Here is a 10,855-nt window from a genome sequence, read left to right on the forward strand (position 1 = left end):
TTTAAATAAAATACTAAAAATTTTTTTGGATGAATTATATTTTATATTTATGTTTTATAAAATCAAAATATTAATATTTACATAAAAATATATAATATATATATATATCATATTAACTTATTTACAGTTTAAATTATTTATATATAATTATTTACATGTTAATTAATTTAAATATTACCTCATTTATATATTAAATTGTTAACATATTTTCATATTAATTTATTTAAATATTAACTTATTAATATCACCATTAATATGTTCAGCTGTACTGCAGGAAGGTATTGTTTTCGTACCAAAATTTTGAAAATCATTTTCTATAAAAAAATAAAATATTTTAATAAATGCACGATTAAAATTCCCTGTTTCATTTATACCTTCTTTTTTAAACGATGAAAATTCCTCCTTTTTCTTTTTCACCAAACATTTATAATGTCTTACAGTATGCATCTATATAATACAAAACAAAAATTATAATTATCATTTTAAATATATTTACTTAATTTTGCATATACTTACAGTGAGTTTATGTTAAATTACAAATTATATTTTATTTATATTTTTGTTTTTTATTTGATTTTAAAAATTAAAAATTGTTCACTGCACGCACTTCACTAAAATCAAAAGCAGACTAAATGTATACAATGTAGGCAAAACAAGAAATTCTTAATACTCTCATATGCTTTTCTTCTTCATTCTTTTATAATTTCAACCCCGAAATTGCCTATGTCGAACACAAATGTCGAAAACAAAGAAAAATAAAAACGAAGAGCTATTACCTCCTCGCTTACTTTTTCAGCGCTGGCATAATGGTGCCGCTGGGTAATTTTTATTCATTCTACTATTTGTTCTCTCATAAACATACACAAACATAATTTGATGGATTTCATCATAAATGCAATGTTGTCACATTTCTTAAAATACTTAAATATGTGCAGAATGTTTAAAGAGCATATTACATTTAAAAAAAGTTTTTAGTTTTATTAAACCCAATCATTAACATCTATTAAAAGTTTCTTTTGTTTACATTTGCACACGTGCGTAAAAGCTTTAGTAATTATTTTTTTTATTATCTATTTTGTTTAGTGTTTTTTTTATTCTGATCACAATAAAAATATTTCATTACTATGAAAAAAAATACGAAACATACAAATTAAATAAAAACATGCACTTAATTCAATATGTCTAAATAATAATAATTCATTAAACAGAATAATATAACAATTTTGCATGATTTGCATAAGGAATTATTTGAAAATAATTTCTGTTGTACGAATACGAGAACGAGTACGCGTAATTACCGTACATTGTCTATAAAGTTTTGTTGTAACATTGAAAAAATATTGTAAATTTTTTGCATTGCTATTTACTGTTATTCACGATTTAAAAAATTTTTGTTGCATTTACCATATTGAGTGGTGCTCGTGTCGGTTATCTTCATTTCTTGAACTTCGAATTTATTACTACATTTTTGGTTTATCATAATCAAACGTAACTGTAAATAAAGAAATTTAACATGAATCGGACTAGAAGAAAAATTGAACGCCCAAAGAATCCCTACTCAACCGGTAATATATTTTCGAGATGGAGTTTCTGGTGGATGAGAAAAATATTTCATAAGGGTTTGCAAGGACCACTTGAAGAGGAAGAGTTATATCAGCACCGTAAAGACTTAGATAGTGAACGAGTAACTACAAAGTTTTCGTAAAAACAAGACGGTGCAATAATCCGTTCGCGTAGTTTAACTGCTGTGTATTTTATTTTAGAAGATTTAGTGTTTCCAGCAGAGATCGTAGGCAAACGTATTCGTGCCAAATTGGATGGCACCCAAATTATAAAGGTGCATTTGGATAAGAATCTACAAACGACCATTGAGCACAAAGTAAGTGTTAAATAACACTTATTTCATTAAATCTTTTTTTGCACTTGTGGTTTTTGCTGTTTAAAATTAGTGGTCCAATGTTTCGTTTTACGCTTCATTGCTCAAACTGAATTGTAGCTCATTCATATATTGGTAACATTCATCAAATTTAATGAGTCTAGCAATTAACTTGCAGCAATTAATTCAATATGTCTAAATAATAATAATTCATTAAACAGAATAATATAACAATTTTGCATGAATTTGAATTTAATAGTTTCTTGCGTTCTTGATTTAATTCTAAATATATATAATCTGATTTTCAGGTCCATAGTTCAGACCTATTTAATATTTTATTTATTGGCTCGTTAGATTACACGTTTAGATAACATGTTATCTTAAAATAAATCATGAACAATATTTTTTGTTAAGCCATTTTGATCGTATATATATAGATCAAAAGGTTTTCCAACACGGGAACATGCAACATATAGTTGCCCATGCGAAAAACATGTATTTTCCAAATTCAGTCCACATACTTTTAATGTTTGACATTGAGATTTATTAATTGTCATCGCAAATGCTAAACGAATTGGAAATTGCAATCGTTTGAATTGAATTGGAACATCGGTTGGTATAATTGGTATGCGTGGAAGCAATATATTTTCTCCTCTGAATTTTCCACTTAATATTGTTGATTCAATTAAATTCCCCATAATTCCTTTAATTACTAATCTTGTTCCATTACATAATTTTGGTGGGTTTAGATTGTGTAATAAAATGATTGGTGAACCAACTTTTAAAACTAAATTGTGTGGTGGTAGTTCTGGCAAATCAAGCGAATTTAAGAACTCAGTGGGATAATTCACAATCTCGTTTTCATCTACCACTGTGTCGATGGATTTTAACGAAATTAAATTACCAGGTAGCATAGCTTGAATTTTGGAATTGATTTCATCGACATCTAAGTTCTTGGCAGCCAGAATCGCTCTACTTTGAAGCCACTGATGGTTCTGATAATTTTGATATATGTGAGGAAATACGCTTTCTATTAATTCCTCTTTCGAATTAACAATTTTACAAAAATTTTCTGGCAATTTAATAAAGTGCGTATTTTCATGAAGACTTACGTTTCCATTACCAATATCCATCAATTGTTTGGCAAATAGTTCTGCAGCTAAATCCCTCTGTAGTCCAACACGCATGATTTCGGTAAGTCGCAATATATGGACATTTCGCCACAAAATAGATGATTTGAGGCAAGCATTGACTTCATCAGCATAGGTTGAACGTGGAATAACTGGCAATGTTTGTCTAAAATCACCTGCCAATAAAATTAAAGCGCCTCCAAAAAGTCTATCGTTGGCATTTAAATCTTTAAGTGTTCGATTTAATGCTTCCAATGAATACTTATGTGCCATTGTGCATTCATCCCAAACAATGATGTGACATTTTTGAAGTACTTTAGCCATATTGGAATGTTTTTTTATATTGCATAGTGCATTTTCACATGAATGTATGTTTAGTGGCAACTTTAGTGCCGAATGGACTGTTCTACCACCATCTAACAATGTCGCAGCGGTTCCAGATGATGCAAGTGCTAAAGCGATATTACCTTGCATCCTAACCTTTGCAAGAATGACTAAAATTAAGAAAGTTTTTCCAGTTCCACCTGGTGCATCCAAGAAAAAAAAAGCCGCCTTCTTTTGCCGCAATTGCGTTCGAAACCCGATCATAAATGAGCTTTTGTTGGTGTGTAAACATTTGTTCGCTTCATGTAACAAATTCAACCAAATCTTCAGAGCTATACTGAAGTTCGCGCTGCATATCAGTTGCCAAACGATTTGGCGAATACAATCCTAATAATTTAAGTGGTTGATTTGATATAAGTAAACATAAGTCTTCGATCATAATCAAAGCTTCGTTATAAATTTCACGATTGAATTGAATATTTAAGTCATGATTTGTTGTTCTATGTCTATGTAGTATATCTTCACTCATTGAGCATTTATATTTTTCCCACAATTCTTTGGGATTATTTAGAAAACATGTTGTCAACAATATGGCGAATAATTGACGAATTTGATGTGGAAAAGAACTTAATACTGCATGCCGGAGCGTAATGTCTCAATGATTATCGCTTTCCAGCAATTGCAATTCTCTACATGCATCATGAGATGTATTGTATAGCTGACCATTGACAGTTCTCAAATACTCATACGATGTTGGACCGCGTACATTTATTAAAAGCAGTCTTAAAAAAAAACACTCGTTGTTTTGGATGAACAGTATATAAACGACCCAGTGTGTTTGCTGAAAATAATCCTGGATAACCATTGACTGCAACACCTCGTTTACGTGGCTGCCACTTTTTTAAAGTTTTGTTCCATGTGAAATATGTTGGAACTTCCGAATAAAGTAAAGTTCTTGCGTATTGCCCAAAAATATTTTGTTGTTTATTCAATTCTTAAATCTTGGCATTTTTGCTTTAAGCACAGCTACAATTAATAAGAAAAATACCTTTTTCCTCTATTCTAATTATTAAGCAAATGTATATATATCCAGTTTAATTTTTCAAATATATTGAAATCTATGCTAATGTAATAAATTTTTTTTATTTGAAAAAAATAAAAAAAAAATCAGTATCATTCACCCACACACACAAACTGTCGGACAGTTTGAAACGGAAATTATTAAATTTATTATTTTAATTAAAATTATAACTAATATCGAATGTTTTAATAGCCTATGTTACGCCGAAAAACTATATAAATAAAATTACTTTTTAATATCACAAAATATTATTATTAAAAAGAAAAATTATGAACTTTAACGAATTCGATATTAAAATTATAAGAGTATCATATCTAAAGAGATATCTTCCATAGCGTAACCGTATCTTTAGTAGATAATGACAAAAAAATGTGCATGTGTTATGTACTAAAAAAATAAGTTATATAGAAATCTTAAAATTTCTTTTGTTGAATTGCTACAGCAAACATGGAACAGCATAGCAATGAGATTGCTGCTTTCCTTATGCTGCCGGAGCAGTTGCAGTTACCAAAGGCACAGATGGCTATAATGACGACAACCCACACAAATGCGATTACGATTCAACTGCTGGATTATTGTAATTTAACATCATCATAATAAAACAATCAACACATGAAGTGCATAAGCGCCTCAATGGATGATGACGAGGAAGGAGCATGTGCGACTGCTATGAGTATCGACATATTTGTTTCTTTTTTATTTTGAAATTATTTCGGATAGTTCGCTTTATGTGTTTAAATGGCATAAGCACATAAATTGAGAGGTTACTTGATGCAGTGCATCAATATGCATGTAATGCATAATTTTTTTTATTCAGATTTTGCTTTTGTAGTGGGTACTTCTTTAACGTATATCCTTTGCCTTGCGCCGAAGTAATTGATGTCTTCGTTTGACCTGTAGGAGTTTTTAAATCACAGATTGTCTGAAACAGACAATTGCAAAGTTTATCTTGGTTTAATGTTTGCTTTATATGCAGAAACGCCTACAAAGTATTTTTATTCAATTTTTACTTCAGACTTTTTTGCCGTTTTTAATATTTATATACAACAGAAAAGTTCAAACCGTAAAATAACTACAGATATATTGAATTATAGAATTGATTGCGCCGATTTTAGTGACAATAAAAGTTTATTAGTTTTACTTCAATTATTTATAAATGCATCGATAATAATTTGTAATATCAGTAAATATCTAGATTTTAAAGAATAGATGAATGAATGATCTTATTCACAGAAATAAGCAAATTTTGTCGGAATTCATTAAATTTAATTAAAAATTAATTGTGGTTAATTCTAATTAATTAACGTAGAACTTTTAGTTTTACTTTTGTATAAATGATATAAGTCAAAATATGTCATATATCATAATTAACACTAAAATGTAAAATTATATATATTTATGTTTTAAGAAGTAGTTTTAGTATAAAGCCAGTGCGATTCCAGTTTTGACTGGTAATATTATTTGTTTAATATATAATGTGTTAATGGTAGGAGAGTCCTTTATAATAATATAATTGAAACTCCCCTAGGTAGGGGAAGTCTACCATCTTCGACAGAGCTTCTGTATTAAAGAATTAATCAGTACAATTGTCTGATTTAAAAAAGCAATATCACTTTTTATAATTTGCTTGAGAATTGCTGAAAATTCAAAAGTTTGTTCTTTTCATTTTAATTCGTCTTTTACAACTTATATTAAAAAAATTTAATATGTGCAATATGACATTTAATCGAAAAGTAATGAGAATTTTTAAATTATATGCGCGACGTCTTGTTTATTGAGTTGGGTGCTTTTTTATATACTGCCTCACTATCAGGTAACTGCGATGCTTAGTTTATCAAGAATATTAACAATAACTACATTATTTATGTTATAAATTTAGTAAACGGTTTCAAGAAAATGTAGAAAATATTAAAAATAAAGTAGAATTTGGACATCCTAACAACTCCTTTAGCGACTCTTCGTATTATATCAACCGTTTATATTAAACATGGGGGATAAGCAATCTGATTCAAAAAAACAATATAAATAACAACACCACATTAAGCTAACAAGGATAAAAAGAATATAAGTGACAACAACTAAGTACGAATCAAGACAAGTATCTCTAACCATAGATATATATTTTCCATTCAAGTAACTCAGGAAATATAAATATTTCATATATTGTACTAATTAGGGATCTCTACCTAATCATATTGAGCTTAAACAAGTATTCTATACTTTTATAAATAAATAATCTTTTGATTTAAACAAAGTCCCGCAAGCAGAGTGACAAAAAAATTTAACAAAACAAATTTCTAATTGTTGTTCGCATTGCAGTGAAATTTAATAAAAATAACTGCATAACATAAAAAATGCGTGTGCAATATTTTCCTTAAATTTGTTTATGCACGCCAACAAAAGAAATAGTTACTACAAATTTAACAAATTTTTGCTAGTAACAAAAAAATAATCAAAACTAAATTGTTCTTATATTCTTCATTCTATTGCACACTCTAAATGATTTTGTATGAAAGAGTATGTGAGGCAATATTTCTGAAGATGATGCATGGTTTTGTTTTTGTATATTTTTCACAAAATATTTGATTGCTTTTCTGCACATGCAGTGCATAAATTCTTTGAAATTATTACTTCTTATTTTTCAAGCATTTAATTATTGGCGTCGTGTTAGTTGCCTACTTGAGCCCTTGCTTCCCTCTCTTGTCCTGTTTACAGTTATAGCGTGCGTACGGTTGTAGTCATAGACGAAAAAACCAAACATGATTTGAAGCGCACAGGGTCATCCATTAAATAAGATGGATTTTATTAATAATATATTTTTATTGTTTCTTTTATATATTTATTGTATTTTTAAATAATTATTGAATATATAATATTTTAATGTATGTTTTATATGTTTATTGTGTTTTTATATTATTTATTTGTGTAATGTTATTTATACCTTATTTATGTACATACATATGTAAAACAAACGTTGTCTTCCGTCTTAGTTTTATTTGTTTTTGTTATTATTTTTGGAACAAAAACAATTTACGTAGTAAAATGCCTGCCTTGTAATCGCCAACATTACAGTAGGTTATAATATTGTATAGTACAAATAAAATTTATCTTTCTTATATTCCAAATTTATATTTTTATGTTATTTGCTTATAATCTTCAAAAATTTATCACCTTTCTTTATACACAAGTAAACATATGTATGCTTATATACATATGTTCAAATGTATGTATATATGTTTGTAAATAAAATCTTTGTCCCAAAGAGTTGGGCGTGGAATTGTGTAGATTCTGTGTAAAGAGCGATGAGAGCGCATTAAATTCTATTGTCGGTAGTGCAAAAAAAAAAAAATTTCATATTTCTCTTCTGCTCCGATACAAGCAGTCGTATATTTCAGTCTGCCTCTAACTTGCTACGATTGTGGACGTGTGCTGGGATTTTTTTTTTTGTTCGAAAAGTCTGTTAAGTTCGAATTTACCGTACATTCGATACTATATATGTAAGATAATTAAAATATATATATAAAATAATAATTAATAAGTCACGTCTTAAAAAATAAAATCTGTGCAATCTTATTTAAAAAATTATAAAGTTAAAATATTGTTGTATTAAGAAAAAGCAAAAAATATAAAAAATAAAAGCAAGTAAAGGAGAAACAAGTAAACATCTGCTACAAATTTTGCCTGGTTGATTCATTGTCGTCGTCGTCGTCGTCGTTGAAGTGTTTAACAAGACGTTTCGGTAAATTTTTAACTTTCCTAAGTTTATTAAAAACAGAATTTAAAAAAAATTGAATAAATAAGTAAATAAAAAAAATATTTAAAAGAAATAGACTCAAGTAAAATAGCTAAAGAAAGCTTGACGTCTTGTCTTTCGTACGTACGTTCGATTATATATTGTCGGTTTTTCATATTGTTTTTTATGCGGTTTTAACTGTTCGTCGCTTTTGTTGTCTTCTTCGTAAATCGTACTTCTTTAACGTACACATAGTAGAAAAAGTCTACGGATATTCACAAAATTTTTCTAAAATTACGCATAACTTTTTTAATTTTTACTCAAATTCATTTTTATTTCCTGATTTATTTTAACCAAAGAAACAACAATAAAGTTGCAATATTAAAACTAAACAGTTATTCTTTAAAAAAAAATTAAACACAATTATATGCGAAAGTAGCAATTTTTGAAGCAGAAAAAGTCTACGGATATTTCTTAATATTTACATTTACCGCTAATTTAAATTCGCTTGCAAGCATAAAAGTGTCATTAAATGATATTTAATTATTAGTTGACCTCCTAAAGAGTCTAAAAATCAATCATTTAATAATGTTTTTTTATATAAGCAATAAATTTTTACAATATAAAATAAAAGACGTGAAATTAGTTTTAGTGCGCGACAAATAACTGTTAAATTTTAGAAAGATGACGTAAGCTAAAGAAAAATTGCTGAAGATATTGGTCGTCAATATTCATCTGTGCAGAGAATTACAAATAACTTCAAAGAGACCAGTACTTACATTTTTAAACCTCGCACTCGCCGCCCCACAATTTTGTCAAATAGAGAAAGACGTAGCATAATCAACCAGGTGAAAGTAAATCCAAGAGTAATAGCCTTCAAAATAGCTGAACATATTGCCGAAATACTTGAAAACAAAATATATCCTGATACTGTGCTGAAAATTTTGAAGAAATGCATGTACTATACCCTGATTGCAGAAAAGAAGCCATACATATCCTGATATAATAGAATAAAATGATTAAGCCGTGCAAGAAAGCGTATAAATAAACCTATAAAGTTCTGAATATGAGTTATTTTCTCCGATGAGAGTCAATTTTAAATATTTGGAATCAAAGTTAGAAAACTTGTATGGAGAAAATTATGCACAACCTGTGATAAACCGTAAACAGTAAAACGTGTTGGTGACGGCGTAATGATTTAGGGGTGTATAGCAAGTAATGGTGCGGTTAGACTTGAATTTGTACAAGATACAATGGAGAAATATGGTTTTCTAAATATTCTAAAAACAAATTTGAAAGAAAATGTCAGAACGTTAGGACTTGAGGCAACCTTTTTGTTTTAGCAGGGCAATGACTCTAAGCATACAGCAGTCATAGTACAGATTTGGATGCTGTACTATGCTCTCAGGCAACTTCAAACACTACCAGAATCACCAAACCTTAGTCCTATAGAACATCTGTGGGTTTATTTGGAAAATAAGATTCGCCAGCATTAGTTTTCCAGCAAGGATATAGCAAGATACGTCATCAAAGAAGAATGGCTAGAAATAAACGCACTGGATATTGCAAAGCTAGTTGAGTCAATGGAAAGACGCTTAACAGAGGTTATTAAATGCAGGGGTTATCCCACAGGCTATTAAATTTAAGATTTTTGTGAATTTTACTGTTTTAATGTAAATATTAAGAAATATCCGTAGACTTTTTCTGCTTCAAAAATTGCTACTTTCGCATATAATTGTGTTTAATTTTTTTTTAAAGAATAACTGTTTAGTTTTAATATTGCAACTTTATTGTTGTTTCTTTGGTTAAAATAAATCAGGAAATAAAAATGAATTTGAGTAAAAATTAAAAAAGTTATGCGTAATTTTAGAAAAATTTTGTGAATATCCGTAGACTTTTTCTACTATGTGTATATCCTTTTTTTATATTGAAAAGTGTACTTTTTCTATTTAGTTATTTGTGATTGTTTATTGAGCTGAAATTAATGTGGTTGAATTATATGCGATCATTTTTACTTCTGTTTAATCAAAATGACAATTTATTTTACTTACTATTAATTCGCTAAAAATATAAATAATATATAAAATATTATTTCTTTGTGTAGATGAAGTTATTTTTTTTTTTTTTTTCATAAATAGCATATTGAGCTGACCTTACCCTTACCTGAGCGTAGAAGTCATACAAATTGCAGATAATTTATTTTAAATGCAAAAAAATCTTGGTTTAAAAATATTTTCAAAAAATTATCTACTATTTTAATAATGAATCAATAATTGAACTCTATAACTATATATATATTTTTATTCTACTATATTTGATAGTTATTAATTGTTTAATTTTTTTTTCTCATTTTAGGCAACATTGTTACTTGATAATACCAAATAATAAATTAAGAAACTCAAGTGATGTATCACTTTAACTAAACAAAGAACTTGTCATTTCCCATTCTACACTATCCTTATTTTGCTTAGAAGAGCACCCACTGAATTTTGATACAAGCAGTAACAAGAAAGAAACAACATTAAGTTTGGACTCCCGCTAAAACATTGAAGACGTGTTATAACGTCTTGTATAAGAGAAAGGTTGACGTTATCATTCGTCCAAAATGGATGACGATCAGCAGTTTTGTTTGCGATGGAACAACCATCAGAGCACTCTGATCAGTGTCTTTGACAATCTTTTGACAAGTCAGACACTTGTGGATTGTACAA

General features: G+C 28.4%; 1 protein-coding gene across 1 annotated transcript; it reads right to left on the reverse strand.

Annotated features, from left to right (window-relative positions):
* Positions 1–2,589: 2,589 nt before the first annotated feature.
* On the reverse strand, positions 2,590–3,330 carry LOC119663818 (ATP-dependent DNA helicase PIF1-like; the record flags this gene model as incomplete). The annotated part of the gene is made up of 1 exon (XM_038073417.1): positions 2,590–3,330. A coding segment is annotated over exon 1 (741 nt), but the record flags the coding sequence as incomplete, so codon positions are not given.
* Between the last annotated feature and the right edge of the window lie 7,525 nt (positions 3,331–10,855).

The sequence above is a fragment of the Teleopsis dalmanni genome, unplaced genomic scaffold (assembly GCF_002237135.1).
Source record: "Teleopsis dalmanni isolate 2A unplaced genomic scaffold, ASM223713v2 unscaffolded_contig_0937, whole genome shotgun sequence".
In the NCBI taxonomy this organism is placed as follows: domain Eukaryota; kingdom Metazoa; phylum Arthropoda; class Insecta; order Diptera; family Diopsidae; genus Teleopsis; species Teleopsis dalmanni.